The following is a 22,303-nucleotide window of genomic DNA, read 5'->3' as shown; positions in this document are numbered from 1 at the left end:
CATGGGGTGAAAGTGGGCAAAGAGAGAGGGGTGGCAAAGGGCAGTTTGGGGGGGTGTCGCACTCTCCGGTCAACAGATGGAGAGAAGAGAATGAAAAGGAGCTACAGGGTGACCCAGTGGTTAGACAGAGCCTTATTAAATCACATCCAGCCTTTCATCTTTCAGCTCTTTCACTTGTTTGCTTGTCATTCAAAAAATAATCAATCAGCAATAGAAACGAATGACATGTACGGACAAAAATCATGCTCCAGATTACTTACAGTAAAATGTTGCTACAGCCAGAACCAAGTGTGGCCCAGACAGAGCAGATATTTCCCCAGAGGCTCCCTCAGGCTTCTGACTGAATACTCGTGTTATGATGTTTCCCTCTGTGACCCAGTAACTTCTGTATTATCCCACCACAAGGACTATAGGGTAGCATGCAAAAAAAAAAAGCTGCTTCCTGCACATTTAACAACTTTGTATACCGTCAACTACACTTCACACACACTCATCCGTCATCTTCCCCCCATTCCAAACCGAAGAGCACATCAGAGACAGGCGACATTATGTACTATAAGGGATGCGACTACGGGATGAGCGCCGCCGAACTCTCGCATCAATCCAGCTTGATCGAGTCACTGAACTTCTAACAACCTTGGAAGGATTGTTTTTTTTATGGCCCTGCCATCTGTTTTCAGAAACTCCTGAAGAATTAACTCTGTGCATTCTGTACACAACAAGATCAGAGTAAAAAGTCTTGTAGGAATTGAAATGTCTCCGCTGCTGCATTCATAGCTGGATAAAGGCAACAAGTAAACACCAAAAATATGGATGCAAATGAACACAGAACTCAAGGAGAGGCAGAGAAGGATGGAACAATCAGGCAATGTTAGAGATATTATTGTTGAGAAAAAGAGTTGTGGTGCAGGTGGAAAAAAAGAAGATAAATGATGCAGCGCAGCAGCATAACAGTTTTGCATATTTAGAAAAAGGAGCAGCCTTATTCTCATGGTGGTGATCACAGATTTGTTAAACTCACACATCTTTATAGTTAGATTTCACTCTTCAGTAAGAGGAGGGACATCATTCTGATCATATTTATGAGTTATGGTGATTTTCTTTCAAATTGTCTAGAGATATTGTAATAATATAGCTAATATGAATTCTTTCAGCTACAATAATGATGTGTAGTGAAAATTTACGGCCGTATTTGTAAACTAAGTTAGTTGCCAATTTTGATCAGGGTCAACCTGTTTCTCATTTTAACAGGTTCATTCATCTCTACTCGCTTCTCTTGCTTCCTACCTGAGGTGTCACTTCACTGCCAAACAAGTATCCATCCATTATCTATACACCGCTTAATCCTCACTAGGGTCATGGGGGGCTGGAGCCTATCCCAGCTGACTCAGGCCGGGACACCCTGGACAGGTCACCAGTCCATCACAGGGCTACACTTAGAGACAGACAACCAAGCACACTCACATTCACACCTACAGACAATTCAGAATCACCAATTAACCTCAACATGTTTCTGGACGGAATCCGGAGAACCCGGAGAGAACACACGCTGCACGGGGAGAACATGGAGACTCCACGCAGAAAGATCCCGGTGCCCCCACCGGGACGCGAACCGGCGACCTTCTTGCTGCGAGGCAACAGTGCTACCAACTGCGCCACCCTGCAGCCCCCAAACAAGTATGTTATACATAAAAACAGCTTGTGTCAGTCAAATCAAACTACATTAACAATGTTTTATCAGCGTATGAAAGTAGTAAATAGGAGGTATAGCATGAGTTTAGTGTGGTTGGTAGTCACAGTCAGTATGTGCATATCAGTGTAGAGTAGGGCTGAAGAATTAATACACTTCAGATCAAAATTGTGACTTTAAATAATGTAATTAGCAAATTGGTAAGACTGTAATTTAGGTTACATGTTAGGCAGCATGTAATTTCACAAATTCACACCATCCTCTTTGCGTAAAAGTCACATTGTTGATCGTATTTCATGTAATGATGCTTCATCACGTGATCTAAATCTATTAAACAGTAAATATTGAAGTGACATATGAGTTTAAAAGGAACCTAGACCACAAATCAAATCAGAATTGCAATGTCTGTCAGAAAAAAACACCTTTTTTGAATAATTATTAAATTGATCGGCAACTATTTTGACAATTAATTCATCAATTTGAGTTATTTTTAACAGAAAAATAGCCCAAAAAATCTCTTATTCCATCTATTTAAATATGATTTTCTAATTTCTTTACACACCTATGAGAGTAAACTGGATATCTTTGGGTTGTGGACATTCGAGGATGGTGTTTGCTAACATTTTGTGGACTAACAACTAACCCATCAATTGAGAAAATAATTTAAAGAATAATGGAAAATGAAAGTAATCATTAGCTGCAGCCCTGTGTCAGTGACACACTGATTTTTTGCCAGACTATAAAATGACAGCAACATAATAAGTCAAGCAATATTCATCAAGACATTTACTATGTCAGAGGCAGAATTGGAGAATTTCCATCACCTTAATGCTGCCCGGAGGGAAGCTCGGAACAATAAATACGTGACAAAGTCAAAATCACAGAGCAGCATGGGTCTTTTTAATATCACATTCGTCATGTTGCTCAGTCTTAATAGACCCTCCCATAGCAAAATGTAATTTCATGGTCAAATGTAAGGTACTAGCAGGAGCAGGACGGAGCTGAGTAGCAGTGCAGAGATAGTTCTCTGTCAGATGTGAAAATTGGCTATTTCCAATTCCATTATATTTAAACCATCTTGAACCCTCGATAGACAAAATATTGAGAAATAACACCAGACTGTTGCGTCGGTGACTCAGTCTGTGTGATAACAAGAGCAAACTAAGAAAAGAAGCGAGGTCAAAAGGAGAGAGCACCGCGTCAACGCCGCATCTGTTTTCAGGCTAAAACTCTCTTTGCGCATTATGTTCGGCGTACATCTGTCCCATAAATGTGCTTTCTGACTCTCTTTCTCTCACATACAGTCGCTGCTGTCTCACCACGATGCGCTTTCTCACATTGCACAAAAGATGGCATGAAAGTGTTGATTAAGGGTGGCTTTAGTTCCTCGGGTGTTTTTGACATTTTTGCAGAACCTCCTCCGACATAACAGCAACATCTGTGCTGTTCTATGCAACAGAGTGTTTTGTGTTAACTGGAATATTGTTGAGGTTGAGACTGTGCAGCAGATATGACGTACTGGCTTTGAGGCTGGCTTCGTTGACTTCGATCTCTCCTCTGCCTGGCTCCTGGTACTGCAGGTGGGAATAGTAGTGGAGGGGATCCGGACTCGGAGCGGCACTGGAGTAGCCATTAGACATGCTCTCTCTTGGGCTGTCCGTCCTCTCATTCTGGACTTCATGAAACACTGCCACCAGCTGGAAGAGACACACAAAGTCTGTAAATGTTCGAAAATGTGAAACACAATCTTTCTCAAGACAAGCAGGTTAAACAATGTCATAACTGGAAACATGCAGCCAGGTCATACAGCATCTCCGCTGTGCCGTGATCACAGTGAGGCTTTTATGTGATTTATCTTGCCAGCAGTGGGGATGCAACCTGCTTCATTCTGCCAAGTGTGCAGATGTGTGTGTGTGTGTGTGTGTGTGTGAGGAAAGCAAACATAGCTGGATTCACAGCTCATTCACTCTCAAACCTCTTACAGTGCACAACACGGCAGCAGATGCCTCTTCAGCAACACAATAACTTTTTTTCTTTCTTCTTTTTCTTGTGGGAACAAAGGAGAGAACCTGACCGGCGATTGTGCAGGGAGGCCCGGTTCAGACGCGCGGAGAGGCGAGGCGAGGCGAGGTGTGTATGTATGAAATTAGCAGTCAAATGAGATCTGACGTGAGAATGAGAAGCTGTCAAACACAATGACACGGCCGCCACAATGAGGCGAGAGGCAGGGGCGGCCAAATGAACAGGGGATGGAGGGCAGGAGAACGACAAACAATCCTAATTGAGACAGGGACATGATGGCAGATAGACGACGGAGGGAACACGTGTGGATGTGTGTGCTGACTGCGGCCCGCGCCACTGCAGCTACGTGGTTTGATAAATGGGCGCGTGGCGGCGTGACGCTCTCATTAGACGGTGCTGGCGAAGGAAATGACCACTTAATGAAAAGCAATAACCGCAAAGGAACGAGGGATGGAAATAAAACAACGGACGAGTTGAAGACGTCAATTAACAACAACAGAGGCTGTGTGTGTGTGTGTGTGTGTGAACAATAAGAGCAGAGGAAGCGGAAAGATATTTATCATCCATCACGCTGTGACGCCGCCTCTCACCTCAACCTCCCGTGATTCAATATCCTCATGACACCTGGCCATGCAGAGGAGATTCGTCAGCTGTATTCATGTGTGTGAGCTTCAGAAGGAAAAGATGAGGAACTGAGGGGCTGGCAGATGCAAAAGAAAAGAGGAAAGAAAAGACAGAGCGCCAGGAAAACAATCTGATTGCGCCGCTTGATGGATGCTTCTCAAGCTCTTTCTCTCTTCTTTATCTGCTTTCCTCTTTCTCTCCTTATCTCCTTCCCTCCCGAGCCTCCGTCTCTTTCTCCGAACTCGCTGACAGCATCAATCAAAGCCGAAGTCTCGGAGCGTAATGTGATGTTGCTCTCGCGCGCGCACCGGCGGGCGTGCGCGAAGGCGGTGATGAGCTACCCTCGAAAATGATTTATTCGTTCTGAACAACAATAACAACTTCTTTTAATGTGTGGCGGGGCTGATGATGATTTGCTTTTCGGGAGTTTATTTTTTATGGCTGACACAGGCAGGGAGTGATGCTGATGAAGGCCGCCCTGCTGCTTCCGCTCATCACTCAATCAAACACAAAGTATCAACAAAATGAATCATGTAGTGCTTCATTTGGAACAAGTATAGAAAAATTGACCTTTTGAAGTACTGTGTTTGAGTCTTGATGAGGACTTTGCATTGATCACATGCTTTGTAAGCCATAACCTTTAACTTTGCCAATCATCCACTCAAGAGTCTCTGCATTTATGCCTGGTTTTAAGTATTCTCATTGAAAGGGGTCCAAAATCTCCCTCAGCCAAAGATCTGACAAATAAAAGGCCTAATTTACTGAATGGAAAATTAAACTGGCAATTGTTAAATGAAACCAGGCCCATGCCGACTGACGGGGTGCCAAGACAGATGATGGGTGCTGACAAGGGTTAAACTGAGGTGAGAAAGTTTGTCAGCATATTAAAATGCTGATGGCAGCACTGATTCTATTACACAAGGCTTTTTTCTGCCGGAATCCAAGAGCAGTAAGTGCAGCTCCACGAAATTCCAAAAACATTACACTTCACAAGATGTATTGCTTTAATATTTTTAAAGGGTCAGTTCCATCATCAAAAATGTATTTTCTCATCGCCCCCCCTTTGCAGTGTCGAGCCATTTGTGCAGTTTTGGTTTACAGATCTCTCACATCACCTCGATAAAAAGAAGGTCCGGTAGCATCTCTGTATGCTAAATGCTAAGATGTTAACAGGCTCGCGATTTAAATGCAAACACGCCGATGCTAAGCAGCCATAGTGTTTACAGTGTTTGTGTAGCATGTTAATCCAGGCCAAAGCCAAAGTACAATGCAGGCTGATGGAAATTTTTTTACATTTGTAGGTATTTGGATATAAACTAGTGGGTGAATGGAAATGCTGGCCAGATGGTAGCATGAGATCAGAGGTTATAGAGTTACAGCTCATCCTGTGGAGGGCTTAAATATCTGTATCAAGTTTTAAACATTTCATAAACTTTACAGTGCCATGAGAGAAAAGCATCAAAGTCAATCAGGCCAAAAGTCAATCAGGAGTCATTCTCTGGGGATCGTGAATGTCCAAAAACAGATAAATCAATCAAACTTTACTGATATCAATCAATCAAATGTTTGGCCTGTTATCAATGCATCTCCAACATAAACAGTAAAAAAGATCGAGGTGAAACGACAGATAGTCAGGAATCATGTAGAGATTTGTAGACTAAGAAAAAATCATTTCTAAATCTAACAGGAAGCCAGTGGAGTGATTATAAAACAAAAGTAACATGCGCTCTTCTTCTGGTTCTAGTCAAATGACAAACAATCCAATCACTAATAAGCATTTTTCTGATGTACCTTCAAAAAGTAATTCACAATTCACAACCATCATATTGGGGACATGACAGAAATATCCGGCAGTAAACACGGGCACAGACCATCAACATCAGCATGGCTTCATATCACTGGAAGTTCATGGGAGATGTGTTTGTTTGGGTGATGTGGGCCTTTAATAGTGTAACATTTCCCCCCCTCTATCATTATGGAAAAGTTTTGCCTCCTGTATTACCATAAAAGCAGTTGTGGGATCAAGCTATCAGGCAGCCTTTCCTTCCAAAACAGAGCACATTAATATTGTAAAATGCCAGGAAAAATAAACTTGAGGAAAGGCTTCTAAAAACACACACAGCGGTTTGAAAATTCTGCTTTTCAAACAGAGCACCGACATGCTCTCTTGGAGGACCCCTCTGCCCCGGGATGAAGAACAACACCTTGCATGCTTCGCAGTGTGTTTGCGCAGGTTTCTCTCCGTCCTTCCTGACTGTGATTAGTATTCAAGGAAACAAATCGCCTTATTTTTCCTGCTGCTTCCGTGGGGGGATATTGATATGGACCTGGGGAGGCTGCATGTCAACTACTGCTGAATAATGGGACCCCTTTGTCTCATTTCCATAACACACACACACACACACACACACACACATACACACACTGATATCCAAGCCAAATACAAATAGCTGAACCCTTTATATTGTCATGTTATGATCTTCTGTAAATCATGACACAGTGTGTATAAGCAACGTGACCAGACTAGCTGGAAGGACCGCGTGTGTGTGTTGCAGACCCAAAGCGATTACCATGACATACATGAAAGCCGTATATAACAGCACGCGTGAAGCACGGAGAGATAAACATTGTGCCTGTGTGTATTCTCGCCAATACGCACCGCCTCGAGCGCAGAGTTATAAAATGTTGCAATATATGTGGCCTACGGCAGACAAAGCATACTGATTTTTAAATTAAAAGCAAGGCAAGCATGCATCCACCCACATACCACATTATTGTTTGATTCTTACTTTATCATACTTTTCTCACACTGCATCACCTCTCTGCTTTGCCCTAGCGGATTGAAATAACTCAGCTGAAATAGATTCCCAAGAATGCATGTTAACAAGCTTTTAAAAATGGGAGAGAATAATGACAGGGCCGCAAAATTAAAAGATGAACGGTTGTGATCGCACACACACACACATGTTCTCGATATGTTTTAGGGTTTGTAGATTTTGTCAAATAAACTTTGACACTCAATAATCATGCTATTAGCCACACCTGGGATTTTCCTGTTATCGGTGCACAGATCTGTTAGCTCGGTAAAATTGGGCAAAATATAAAATCACTCTACGAAATTAGTGTAATAGCTGCTTTTTAGTGCTAAAATGTTTCATGATGCAAGGTCTGTGACATGAGTGTTCTTCATTATCGCACCGCTCTCGCGAAAAATCGTTCTTAAATGGCTCTTCAGAAGGATGTCTGGTTCTTCAAACTGGCATCGCCGATTGAAGAACCTCTTTATTTAGAGGAGGCTGCTTCGGATACTTGATGAGTTATTTGGTTTGGCAGCAGGTAATAACATTAAATAAGAGTTGCAATTAATAATTATTTATTTTATTGTTATATAGCCTGTGTGGGAGCATCTCCACCTGGATGGGCAGGACTTCTCGGCCCTCAAAAGGGTGGTCCAGTCAGCTGAGCGGACCATCAGATCCACCCTCCCCAACCTGCAGGACATCTAAGCCCGACGATTCAGGGTTGTGAAGATCCTGAAGCAGCCTAGCCATCCTGGAAGCTCTCTGTTCTCTCTGCTGTCGTCAGGCCGACGCCATCGTTGCCTAAAGACTGCCACTGAGAGAATGAGGACGAGTTTCTTCCCTCAGGCCATGCGTTTGCTCAGCTCTGAGCTTTAAACCAGGCTGTGCGATACACATTGGCACCTTTTACATCTTATGTAATATAACAGTGTTCCATTTGCTTTATTTGATTTATTTACGTATATATAAATAAGGTGTTTATATTTCTTGAACATTTATTTTTGTTGTTTAAACTGGATGCTGGTACAAAATACATTTCTCTGTGCATTGTACCGTGTATAAATGCGTATGTGACAAATAAAGCTGATCTTATCTTATTTTCATTATCAAGTAATTACTGATCTTGTTGCAGACAGCAACCACCCGACAACAGAGTGGCAGTGAAGTCCCCCACACTCTTAGTAAATGCTCAAAGAACACAACAAAGAGCTGAAGGCATCGATCTGGCCTCCAAACTCCCCAGATCCCAATCCAACTGATCTTAATGTTGTGGCTGATAGTGTATATATAAAGTATATCAGCCAATAAATCAATATAGTGATTTTTGTCTCTCTATAAAATGGGTGTCGTGTCAGCCCTAAAATAAACATTCAGCCTCTAGTATCAAGGGAATGTTTAGGAGGGGGTAGTAGTGAATCCGTGGTTAAGGTCGGCCGTTCACAAGGTCAGGGGTTCAAGCACCAGCAGTGCCAAGCTGCCACTGTTGGGCCCTTGAGCAAAGCCCCTAACCCTATCTGCTCCAGGGGTGCCTCGGTGTGGCTGACCCCGCGCTCTGACCGCAGCTTTCTAACGAGCTGGGATATGCAAAAAGAAAGAGAATTAGCCTTTACAGGATCAATAGAAGACAAAAAAGATGTTTAAGATGCAGCGAGCGTGTTCATATCAAAGCAGGTTGTCGCTATAGCACCTCGCAGGACATTCATTCATTTAAAGGGCTGTTTGTAGGGAGCGAGGTGGCCGTTTAGAAGCAGCAACCTTTCTAAAAACACTACCACGTACGTTGCACCCTGACCTTTGACCTCCCTTTTCACAGGAGGTAAACGCAAACAGGGTTCTTTCAGCGGCATCAATAAATTTACACCTAATTATGATTACAATTCCTGAAACTTCATTCACACAAGCTGTGCGTTAACTGTGATGCGTGCATACATCACCGTTATTATTGTTGAATTTATAACAGGCAGGAGATGAAATTACCCAGCTGTTGTAAACAGTAGATGATGTTTACATGTTGCAACTCACAGATGGACCAGTTGAGTGATTTTAATAATTTATGTTCTTGCTAGGAATTAATTAGCCAAATGCAGCATATCTTTGTGTGGAAGACGAAGGGGAAGAGGACGGTATGGCAAGCGTGAACACACACATGTGCAACCGGGGACACTTTGAGATTTGAAAACACACACACAAACACGACAGGGCGACACAATCTGAAACACACACTTCACAGTTAGAGGAGGAACAGTGCCACCTTGCTTTAGTCGGACGCTACTGCACGCTAGAAGCACTCAAGTCTCTAACCTTTACATAAGCATCACACACACACACACACAACCTCGCAAACAAACATACACACTTCCCCATTCCATCCGCTGGTACTAATCAACCCATTTTTCTTCTCCTCTCTCATCGCTGTCTAGCACTGCTGTGTGTGTCTCTGCATGTGTGTGTGTGTGTGTGTGTGTGGTAGCACTCTATTGAGATGCCTTTGTGCCGTTGTCATTTATCTTACGACTGCCCCCCTCTTCTCCGTTTTCTCCCTCTCATGCTATTCTTCATTCTTTCTTTGAACGAGGGATGCATAATTCAGAAGGAGCACGCTGCATCCTGACAGTAGTATGGTAACCCAATCATCTCTCTCTCACACACACACACAGGCGCTCATATATAGCACACACACACACACACTTTCCTCCCTGAAGTACAGGTTTATAAAGACTATTTTAGACATGTGCTTTTCAGGTGCTAAAATCTGCATCACATAGAGTAAACCTCCGACTCTCAGTGTCTTGACTCGCTGCGGAAAATGAAAGCCTGCACCACCCGACGACGCGACTCGGCGTATTGTGATCGCGCCGTAGCTGAAAGAATTCAAACTGGTCAAAAACAAACACAATCTCCATATGGCTCCTTATTGTGCATTTGTGCATCTGGTGCTGCATTTCATTCTTTGAATTTCAAGCAGCTGAGGTGTGACCATACCTGAAAGTTGAGTGTTTGCAATAACAGCACTTTCCCCCTCTGTGTACGAATTAGATGCTGTTCAACAAAGACCAGAACAGGAAGTGGAGAGAATGGGTTTCTCCACGGCTGTAAAGCGTGATGAATATTGACGGTATGCAGGTACAGAGGGGTGAAATGTCTCACCCTGACTGAGCAGAAATATGGCTCCTGATATCCATGACATCATGTTAGAAATGGCAATCAATCAGAAAACACGGCGCAGACGGTCATTTGGTCCTTTTAAATCAACTAGCCGGGAATTCTAATTAGTAACAGTCTTGTGTATGAAACGCAGCTGCAGGTTGTTAAACCTCAGACACATTTACTGCTGGATATCATCAATCTGTTGTGTTCAGTTCATATTAATGAGATGCACAGAGAGCTTTAGGGAAAGGAGCATTGATGCATTATGAGACATGGCAGGTTTTGGGGGAACCTGGATACCTTCTGAGCGTGAACCACAATGTTCATGCAGCACTGTGCAGCAAACACACCACAGTAATGTTCCATTTTACGCCTTCCATTGTTTATACACACACACTTTCTGATGTAACTGCAGGAAAACACTGATGCTTTGGGTACCTGATATATTAAATTACTTCCCAAAGGAAGTAAATTCACGTTTATTAAGTCTAAAAATGAAAGTTTGTGCCTCGAACGTAATCATGATGTGATTTTGTTGACAATACACCGTTTTGCCACAACATTAAAAGCGCTGACAGTTGAAGTGAATTGCATTGACCATGACAAGCAACACAAGGGCTGCAAAATTAAACAATAACAAAGATCACAATTTGGCTTCCCACAGTTAAATAAACACAAACGACTGCGGTATTGAGGTTTGACATGCAAAGGCAGCCATTCATCAGCATGCAAGGTTAATTGGTACCATGCTGTACCGATAAAAGAAAAGGGGAGGATGAGGATTGACAAATCGTGCCAACAGCTGAGAAAGTTGGTGGCAGTGGAAAAGTTATTCTGGAGAGCCTCATGGCAGCAGCCCTCCCAGATGGCAGCAGGCCTCCCCCAGCGGGAAAATATAGCGACAAAGAGCTCAAGGCATTGACCTGAACAAGGCCGATTTACTGAGGCAACCCACAGGACCCAAAGGATCAGCTGCCAACATCGTGGTGCCAGACACCACAGGACACCCAGAGAGGTCCTGTGTCCATGGCCTGATGGGTCAGAGCTGTTTTAGTGGCACAAGGGAGCCCTATGGAATATCAAGCAGGTGGCTGATTGGTGTATTAAACACATATGACACAACCTGGTGGCTACAGCTCTGAGAGCACAGCAGGTTTCACAATAAGATGTCTTTTGTGGCCATTAAATGTCATTTTAATGGCAAAGACATGGCTCCACCGACTGATTTATCGTTTATCACTAGCAAAAAAACTCAACTGAAACCTGTAAAACTAACAAAAAATGTCTGGATGTAACATTATGTTTGAGAGTAATGCACAAGATAACAAAAGCACATCACCAAACAACAGGTGATATGTATCTTAAACGTAACATAGAGCCGTTTGAAGTGCAGTTTTTTTTCCTTTAACTGAATCCCAGCATTACAAGGGAAGCTCAGAACTGCACACAGAGATACACTTATGCATCCAAGCCTATACTGAAAACTGTTCAAGAGCACATTGTATACACTCAGAGTGCACACACACACATTTCCAGGGCACCGAAGGAGCCATCAGAGGAATGTTTGGCCTGTGTTATTTAAACAAGTAGAAAATTGGTTGTATTACCGGTGAGAGCGGGGCTAATCCTGAATCTATACAGCGCACGTACCAGATGTGAGGGATTACCTCGCAGAAACACACACACACCTGGCTGTGGGCCTGCACACACACACACACACACATGCATACACAGTGCATGCAGCCAGTGTGTAAGATTAGAGAAGCAACCACAAAGACACAAAAGAAGCTAAAGAGAAGCTCCCACTCAGGAACTGAATCACATAATCGAAGCTGTCAAGCCTACAGTAAGAGACACCTTAAAATAATGAATCATATACAGAGGCATCGCTGCTTCAACCCCTAAATGATTCTTTCTTTCTGTTTGAAGAGACGCCAGAAGATGCAAATGGCAGCTCGTACTTTCACATTGAACAAAATGCCTCTTTGATGCTCCTGACAGACTGATCTGAAGTAAATTCCTCAGTCTGTTGGTGCAGCGGTGTACGCATCTGCATTCATGCAAATTTTCCAAACGATGACCCAGTTCCCACACTTATCGCACGATGTAAAAACAGCAAAGTGGAAGACCAGAACAGCAGCAAGCCCCTGTCCAGTGCTCCGACTCTGCTGTAATTTCTGAGGCTGTAGTTTATGGCGGCGCTGGGTGCGATATTTTCTGAGGCCTGTCTCGTATTTTTCCCAACCTCAAAATCAAAACCTGAAGCTAGACATGAACTTATTCCACACAGGAGGAAAAGCACCTTTTTAATTTACTTCCTGACAGACTTTCTCCCCACAGATATTACACTGAGTACAATGGGACTCTATAGAAAATATTGTTGGAAATCATCGATGGAAAGCTGGAAAGCAGGTTAAATAATAGTTTCAAAGCTGCCACGTCTTTAGTTTGAGTATAAAAAAAGTTTTCTTATGTGGAAAAGAATACAAAGAATTGCACAGTTAAGACTCAGGATCAAAATTTATACAGCACAATCAATACAGTAGAAGAAAGACGAAAAAGGTTAAATCCAAGGCATAAAGCTCAGGATCAGGGTAATGTAATAAAACCATTAGTGTCTGGACCTGAAACGGCTGAACTGAATAGCGCTGATTATGTCGTTAAAGTGGCACCTGTCCATCAGTGGGTTATATTAGGCAGCAGGTGAACAGTCACTTCTGGAAGTTGATGTGTTGGAAGCAGGGAAAGTGGGCAGCGTACGAACCTGAGTGACTTTGACAAGGACCGAGCTGTGATGGCCAGATGACAGCAGGTTCCCGGGAAGCAGCGGTTAGTGCCGAACAGCTGGGGCGCATAAGAGAGTGAAGTTTAACCTGTGAAGTCCGACGCCACAGAGGAGCTGCTGGAGCGCAAACTGCTGAAAACGTAAACAGTGGCCGTGATTGAAAGGTGTCAGAACACACAGTGGATCAGGGCTTGATGTGTCAGTGAGCTGGACTGAATCTGATGAATTATGTTTTCTTTTTACGTCAAGGCTAGTGCGTGGTTTTGCTCAAGGGATAAAACATCCAGTCAGCAGGGTGATGCTCTGAGCAATGGAAACCTTAGATCCTGCATTTATGTGGATGCTATTTTGACACACACCAGCTACCTAAACATCGTTGCAGACCATGTACACCCCTTCATGGGTGAGATACTCCTTGATGGCAGAGGCCTTCAGCAGGATGACACAAGCTGCCATGCTACAAACATTGGTCAGGAATGGTTTTAAACATGTCAAAGAGTCCAAATTTGACCAAATCCCCCCCAATCTTAATCCGATCTAGTACCTGTGGAAGTCAAGTGTGATTCACGGAGGTTCCACCACACAGGGAAACAAACACAGTCATGTGGTTTTGATGCTGATCATTGCACTGTCTCAGCCATCTGCAGACCTCATTGCCTAGATTTCAAAGTCTGACTTTGAAATATTGTTAACAGGATTAGAACTAAGTCAACTATTCAGCTGAAGTAGTTCTTCGACTTTATCAGAGTGAAGCGCATTCAACAGGTGGAGCACCAAATGCAGAATAAATCCGTTACAACTGATAAGAGATATTCAGCAATAAATAATAGTTTTCTCCCCTGAGCATACTTTTTAAACTAATTAAACCAACAGGTAGATTTCATTATCTGCAGTTTTGAGTTTAAAATTAACATATATCCTGGTGCTTACAAAAGACGAGCAGCAAACGATAAATTCCACACAAACAGACCGTGCACAATGACAAGACTCAGGAAAAGGTTGAAAAGAAAAGAAAATTGCAGACTTGCATTATTTACAGTTTATTGTTCAGGCACACTGCCAAAAAGGTAAAAAAAAAAAAGGTTCTTTATAGCACTGAATAGGTTTGACTTATCATTCTCTCTCTCTCGCTCTGCGCCGCCATGCACTCACATCTGTCGCATCAGCCACAGTGATGGAGCACGTGAGGGCCGCCTGAGAGCCAAACACACCCATAAACACACACATATACAGGACACCAGCTGAGGTACCGTGGTGCTGGCTATGCACAGTGACAGGCCACATTATTATTTATGCACGCTCATAAAGGGAGAGGGTAAACTCTTCATAAATCACACATGCCCGAAAGGCTGGAGGGAGGAGGGGGGGAGATGGAAGGATGAGGAGGGGAGTGGGAGATGAGGGAACAGGGGGAGCAAAAGAGCAAAGGATGTGGGTGACAAGGGAGCTCCAGGCCGCGTATTTCTCAGACCCGGCAACACAAATATCGAACTACCTCGTTCATCATTCCCGCAGCGCAAACACACATCGGTGGTGGTTACACTGGTCCCTTTCCGCATCTGTGGACACCGACACACTCACTCAGGAACACGCCCGGCAACCAGTACTCTCCTGGCACGCGGGAAGTCATAACCTCTTTCTCATGAATGTGCATAAACACAACTCGAACCCACACACACACACAAACAGAGGAGGAAAAGAAATCACACATGTTCCACATCTCCTCTCTGAAAGTCAGAGCCACAGCCTAATAATCAGCTTTCTTTTCCCCGTGGCCATCGCGAGGCCAGCTGCTCCCACCGACGTCCCCTCCTCATCCTCCCTCCCTCTCTCCTTCCTCTCGGGATCTGACAGAGAAATAGAAGGAGTGATTAAGTCAGAGCTCCGAGGCTGGCGCCCTCTCACCTGTGGCTCTCTCCTCCACAGACTGCTCCTCCTCCCTCCTCCTCCCGCCTTCCTCCTCCTGCTCTTTCCATCTGCCTTCCCTCGACATTAGACTTTCATACAATACGTCACCCCTTTCTTTCTGCTCGCCGCCCTCCTCTTTGTGCAGGCGCAGCTTTGATGATTTAAAAGCTAAATCTGTACTTTTCATTTTATAAAAGCGTTTATTGTAAATAACTGTCGTGGTTGTTCCTCTGTGGTCGGGATGTGATTTTTCATTTCTGGGTGCTTCAAACACACGCCTGCATTGTTGATGGTAGTTTTCAGCTCCGAGGGATAAACATTCTGGTATTCACAAGAGCTTCCTGACACACACACACATATATATATATATATGTGTGTGTATGTGTGTGTGTGAACTATACATTACTGACATTTGGTACTCGCTGTTGCCATGGAGAGCCAACATCATTTCCAGCCTGAAGGTGTTTAGGAGGGGAGGAAAAAAAAAAAAAAAAGCCTCACCTGCCATTTTTTCTTACACCCATCAACATATATGTACCTACTAACACGCCTTATTAGATAGTTATTGACTCAACATCAAAGCCTGGAGGGTGAAAGTGAGATTTCTGCTGCATTACACATCCGCAAGCCTCACATGCGCAGCGCACCAGCTGACATCCATCCACATGTGAATGCACACGATTCGCTAGCATCAAAACTGCAAACAGACACGCGGTATATATATGATGTGTTCACACTTCCCTGACTGAAGGACACTCATCTCATCAACTCAGTGCGCATCAGCATCTAATTAACAGTCCGCGCAAAACGAGGCGGCTGAAACAATTATTTGATTAATCCATGCAAAACTTAATCATCAACAAGTCGTGTTCCTTTGCGTCTTTTTCATTTGAATTTTACTATAGATACTGATCGCGGCATTTGAAGCAAGGGGATTTGCAGAAGCCATACTGCATGACAAACAATAATAACATTCAAATTGAAAAAAAAAAAGCTGCTTTTCAGGTTTCTATCATCCTAGAAGTTCTTGAATTGGGGCTACCTGACTAATGCTTCCAATCAGATATTCAGGAGACTGTCTTACTATTATGTTATGTACACAAACCTATTAGTTGAGAACTTGAAAATAAAATCACATTCCTTCTGATTGTACTGAACACAGGAGCAAGCTGTATTATGGGCTTTTTGTCAGGCTGCTTTTCTAGTATGTAATTGTTTTGACATTTTGCCAGCCATTTTTCATTTTTGTTTATTTTTTTATCACCAAAACCGGTAAATCCAGTCTGTGAAAGTGCTCATGGACAGGAGATTTATGTGCTTTGATTTAGCTCCTTGTTAAAAAGTGCTATAAATCATTTTGTTTTCCTAAGAGTAGATAGCCGATTCTTTATATATATATGACTAAAACCATCCCTCCCTCCTTTCCATATGTCCCCGCCGCGTCACATGTAGGTGGGCTAATAATTCGAGTGGCCTATTCAGACACATTACCGTCCACGGAGCTCCATTCATTAGGCCAATCAGTCAGTGATGAGATCGAGAGGCAGGAGAAATGAATGATAACAATAACGGTGTGTACGTTTTGTGCATGGAAAAAGTGCAACACAATGGACGCAGATGTGCTTCAGCTGTGTAATTGCAGCAGGAATCGTTAAATACTTAACCTAAATGAGTTGGATTTTGTATTTGCGAGCATTTGTCCTCTAGCCGCCGCGAGAACGCACACACTGCAGCACACAGACGTATTCGCGCGCACACGTCCGGGAGTGTGACTTTCTGCTGATTTGAGTTATTAGCAGTTGGAGTGAGCGGAGACTCGAGCGAGCGGAGGAGAAAACACTCCTCGCTTTTTTACACGCTCTCAGAAAACACACATGTACGCCGGTCTGGGGCAGTGCCATGGAGGAAAACAGATGGCGGGAGGCTGCTAAGGTCAGAGAGTAGATTTGCTGTAAACAAGTTGATCTATAATAGATCATTAGCTGGATGTGATTAGCTGCTCCGCGGGCTGCTGTGCCAAAATCACTGCTAACTGGTGAAGCTAATACTGACAACAAACACAACACGAGCTGCAGCTTCACAATAATATCAATGGATTTGTTTGCTTCACGTCTACTGAAACTCTCATAACACATCAAATGTTCAGCTGCACTGGATCACACACATCATTTGAAACATCCTCACACATCTTCCTCCACACTGATTGTATGCATGTGGAAAATGGGAGTCCAACAAGCGTTGTGCTTCCCCGGCCCTCGCAAGCTGCCCCCTCAGGTTCCTCCTGCCAGACCACAGCAGGCACAGGAAGGTCAGGTTACAGTCTGACCGTCTCGCTCCATTAGAAGCTAATGGGTGGTGTGATGGTGACACAGAGGGCAACACAGAAACCATGTGATTAACAGAGGGAGAGGCTCCAGAGAACAAGATCTGGAGGTGTGATGACCTAGTGCAGTCTCGACGGGTCACGCAAACTTATGCAAAAGGAAACGGAAATGGGCCTTGTCCTTAGCTGAATCCCACTCGTTTGCTTCAGTGAACTGACAAATCACTTTGGAGAGGCGCCATCGTTCAAAGTCAGAAAGGTAGAGCAATGGATCATCTTAAGAAATTAAAACTCCAAAGTGCAACTTCATGAGGAAAAATCAACATGCATGCAGTCAAATGAAAAGCAGACGGGCACAGCAAGCATTACTCGTCCTTAAGCCTTCATTGAGTTCCCTCATCCTAATTACAATCAAACCAGGTTTGGCGAATGTGTGCGTGTGAGAGTGCATAGGGGGTATTGTTAATTGAATATAATCAGATGAAGAGCTGTTGTGGCGCTCAGATGGGAGGGTTGTATCAAGGTCGAGGCTGATGAGATATGATCAAATCAGCTCAAGTGACCGAATCCCGTCGGGCAAAGCGCTCCGTCTGATCCGATCTGATCTGCAGGCAACAGTCTGTCACGGAGATAATCTCACTTTATTCAATATACTGAATGTTTACTGGATATTTGAATATATTAATGTATCGCTGAAGTTCAGAAGAATGCGTAATGGACAAAGCTAGACAAACACCTCTTCTTTCAATCCGGTTCTTTTGCTCTCTGCAGCAAATCCTGTCGTTATCAGGCTTACACGATGAAATATCTCAACAGATGACTGGGCATCTCCTATCAAAGCACCCATCCTACCTGAGTAATTGAATGAAACAAAAGAAGTTATAGTTTGCAAGTCACGTCTATGAAGGCTTAAATCAAAGGTGTCAAAGTTTGGTTTAAAGTATTTGATTTTAAAACAATGAGTTAAAAAAAAAAAACTATTTCAGAAAATGGAAATCAGAAACAATGCAAACATTCATATAATGAGAATACTAAAGAAAAAAAGACAAAAAAGTACCTTTTTACCCTTTTTATGCAATTTAGTTTGAGACAATCACATTCAACATGTCTGGAGCCCCCAGGCTTTCACCATGATGGCAACCTGAAGAGATGAATGTTCTTTTTTGAGAAGAAAAAAAAAATAGGCAAGAATAAAACCATTAAGCAGACAACAGAGGGAGAATAATGGCTCGCTACAGGTGAACCGCAGCCGATCCATTTTATAAACCACGTACGTCCAGAATAATGCAAGGTTTCTCATTAATATTCAAATGTGCGAGACAGACGCGGTGTTGAACGCGCTCCATCTTCACAGGTAAGGATGTATGGATCATGATTAGAACGTGGAGAGGGTATAGATTATGATTAGGCTGGCATGCGTGTGACATTTTCTAATCAGCGCACTTGAACCTCATGCTCCCGCTCATCACCGGCCATTCAGACAGTGTGCAGAGTTATGCGACTATTCAGATGCCAATCAAAGACGGCTCGCCACGGCGGTGAATGAGGGGAATGGAGGTGAGGGAGCGAGATGTCACGGAGCGTCAAAGGCTAATCAGCACGTCTGCGCCTTGCAATCATGTCCCATTCAGTAAACTTTTTCTCCAGCGGGTTAGCACATTTTAAGTAATGCCTTATTGTCGCCTGTCAGAGGGGCTGACATCTGACATTTAATAAATGACTGCAGGCAAATCTCCTGACATAATTTACAGGAGAGTTCTCCTGGAGCTGGGAGAACTAAAGTCTACAGCGGCATTATTTCATTTCGAGTTCTGAGATCTGAAGTTCCCACTCTTGTGTGTTCGCATTTAGCCTCGAAATAGTTATGTCCACCCAATTGATTTTAATTTGTGGCGAGGTAGTGCAGGTCTACAAAATCGGTGGAGCTTTTGCTTATTTTGTGCATCTCTGAGGCACATTGAACGCAGAACCGTCCTTAGGAACCATCTCCAAAGCCAGTTTTCTTCATACTCTGCCTGATTTTTTCATGGATTCCTTGCTTACTGCTGTTAACCTTCGCTGCAGGTGTGTGAATAGTTGAATGAGAAATGCATTGTAAGTTGAATTGCACTTAAGGTTTAAAGGCGCTATTTATGTGCACACCGTCTACCAGCAGGGAACCCTTAGTCAATGGAAAAGCACGGCTTATATAGTCTCCATGAATGCATATTGCTATGCTTTTGTGCATGTTCGATGTCCTACAATTGCAACTGGAGCAAGAGACACAAAGAAATCATGCGTTTAGTTATCAAAACATTGCTTGTTACGTTCCACTGTGTGCTTTTAACTGCCTACAATGAAGCAAATGAAATACAGATTACAGCCAAACTGTGGTGTATTAACTCACAGTGGATTAATAATGTAGGCACAGGTGACATCAGTGGCAAAGCTTAGTTTACTGATCAGCACTTGGCAAAAATACACAAAGATATGCTGCAATGTGCCACCACAGAGCTAGCTTATTAACAATGCAGGGTTTGATATCATAAAAGTCCCTCTCCAGTCATTGATTTAACCCCACAAAAGTCATCTTTCTGTTTTAAAGTTATATATTAAGAAGGTACTTTCATGAAAATGATCTGCTGCAGTTCGAGTGCAACAACAACAACGATACAGTGAACCCACCTGCAAGATGACAGGATTGATTCTTCAGATTATTTAGGTATGAAAACCTGGTTGTAAAGGTGAAAACACTGAGCCATGGTGACGCTCATGATGTGCCTTTCAACATAAAACAAACACCATATGCACGTGTTAACAGCTAAAAACTGTATTTCTACTGTAAGGGGTCTTTAATAAGCTTAATTTGCCGTTGCAAAGATGCTCCCAAAGACACACATAACGCCTTTTTGTGAGTAGCACAGACTGCAAACACAGTGGAACTTCTGTCTGATTACGAGGCCCCTTCAAGTGCATATCGAGGCCACAGTTCTTTAACGCTTTAATCATTTACATTTTCATGAAATCAATCCCATTTTTAATGCTGCGACTGTTTTGACTGCATTTAAATGCTAATCGCAGTTCAATTTACATTCAGTAATAGTATTTTTTATTAGTCTGGAGTACACCATCCCTACGCTGGATTCAGACTGAGCACAAGGGATTCACAGGAACACCATGCATGCAAGTAATCAAGCAAGCAGGAAATCTAAAGGATCCCATATTTAAAAACCTAACTTAAGGAATAAATACTTGTTGTGTGTTGCTAAGAAAAGAATCTCAGCTCATACATTGGGGTTTTTTACCTCTCGAAACTTCCCTTTGGCTTCAGAGATAATTCAGTCATCACCTGTAACTCATATGAACATGTATGTAGAACATGTTTAAATTGTCCTTACATGGTGCTGCATTAAATAACAGCAAAAATAAAAGATGTGTAATTCTCTCTTTAAAGCATATAAAAACACTCATGACCTACTTTACATATTATACACATTTCCACGCGACTGAGTCATTCTTCTAGCATTGTATCCTCTGCTGTGAAATGCAGGCGGAATAGATGGACGACAGAATCAAGACGCTGACATTTCAGAGGGAGATCAGCTGGGATGTGCACCCTTACATTTACATTCCAGCGATCAGAACGGGGGGCTACAGGAGGTTCATTGACGCCTTGTAGGCACAGTGATTAAAAAAGGGCTAATTAAAGAGAGATGAAGGAAATCATTCCTTTTTTTTTTTTTCATTAAATTTCCCATGAAATTAGATTTTTCATTTGCCTGCATAAGATGGAAAGTTGAAGGGGTTTTTTTTTGTGTGTTTTTTTTTTTAAATGTGTTTTTCCCCCTTGAAAACAAGGCCTGTGTGGATTATTGTGTATGTGTGTGTACCAGGAATGAGGAGTGACAGTCCACTTATGAAGAGACGTTATGCTCCCTGAGTTTAATTCCCATTCTGGAGGAGATCGGCGTGACAAGAGAGGACACTCACACATGTCGAACATTCAAATTCCAGCTGAATGCGGGTGAAGGAGACGAATGATGGGAGATGGCTTTCTAATCAAGCAGCATCTGCACAGAATTTCATTTACGATGCAGCACTTTGAAGCACTCTGCTCACAACAAAATCTCGCCACAGGAAATAGCAGCAGTCGGTATGGTATATACGCGGCAGGGCCTTGTGTATGGCTTGTATGCTAATGGCATGCCGCCACTGGACAGCCTGCCTGACAGCTCCTGTGTACCATGGAGACGTATGGGAGTAATGGCCGCAACTAATGCAAGGTCCCAGGGAACTGTGAATAGCAGAGAATGACAGTTCTGGTAGCGGTAAACGGGTAAAAATGTGCGGAGGTACAATAAAGCGCCACGTCTGCTAATAACTCCTTTTGAAACGAGGGAGACGGAGGAGATGGAGACGTAAGGGCAAGTGATGGTGAAATGGGAAAGGAAAAAAAAAGGTTCCAGCTGAACACTTTAAAAAGCAAAATGTAGAGTACTTTGCAAAGGTTTAAACATAAATTAAGGTGCTTTTTGAAAGAAATGCCTAAAAGTTTTGCACAGGAGGTGATACAGTGAAGGGCAGAGATCTGGTGACTATGAAGGCCAGGGTGTGTGATTAAATTAGTTTTATACTAATCAAAATATCCATTCTTTTATTATGGAAGTTAGAACAGTCAGTTAATAGTTGACTTAATGCATTACATACAAAAATGCAAGGCTCAGTTGCATGAACAAACCAAATCGTGGGTCACAATACCTCCTCATCCTCACAATGTGGCCGTTTTATTTTATTCTTCAATTATCTGTGTTTTTTTATTGTTGTGTTACCATTAAAATCATTACCCTGATAAATAATCTGGAAAGCTTACTTCAAAGTATTTAGGTTCGACTGACATTAAACCCTTTTTTCTCAGACAAAAACAGGCTATTAAAAATGATCAATAACAACCATTCTATTAAATATTCTCTCGAAACAATTTTGTTTTATCATCCTGGTGTCTTATCTCAAAGGGTTTTGCTTAA

The 22,303-nt window shown here is 42.9% G+C and overlaps 1 protein-coding gene across 1 annotated transcript in view; it reads right to left on the bottom strand.

Moving 5' to 3' along the window:
* Positions 1 to 22,303, bottom strand: part of LOC103357367 (partitioning defective 3 homolog B-like) — a 183,816-nt gene that overhangs the window by 146,067 nt on the left and 15,446 nt on the right. Inside the window, exon 3 of the mRNA XM_008281909.1 lies at positions 3,210 to 3,387. Within this exon, the coding sequence (XP_008280131.1) occupies positions 3,210 to 3,387 (178 nt within the window). The remainder of the gene's footprint in view (positions 1 to 3,209; positions 3,388 to 22,303) is intronic.

The sequence above is a fragment of the Stegastes partitus genome, unplaced genomic scaffold (assembly GCF_000690725.1).
Source record: "Stegastes partitus isolate 25-593 unplaced genomic scaffold, Stegastes_partitus-1.0.2 Scaffold250, whole genome shotgun sequence".
Lineage (NCBI taxonomy): Eukaryota > Metazoa > Chordata > Actinopteri > Pomacentridae > Stegastes > Stegastes partitus.
The sequence above is the reverse complement of the archived record's forward strand: the minus strand, read 5'-3'. Positions and strand labels throughout refer to the sequence as shown.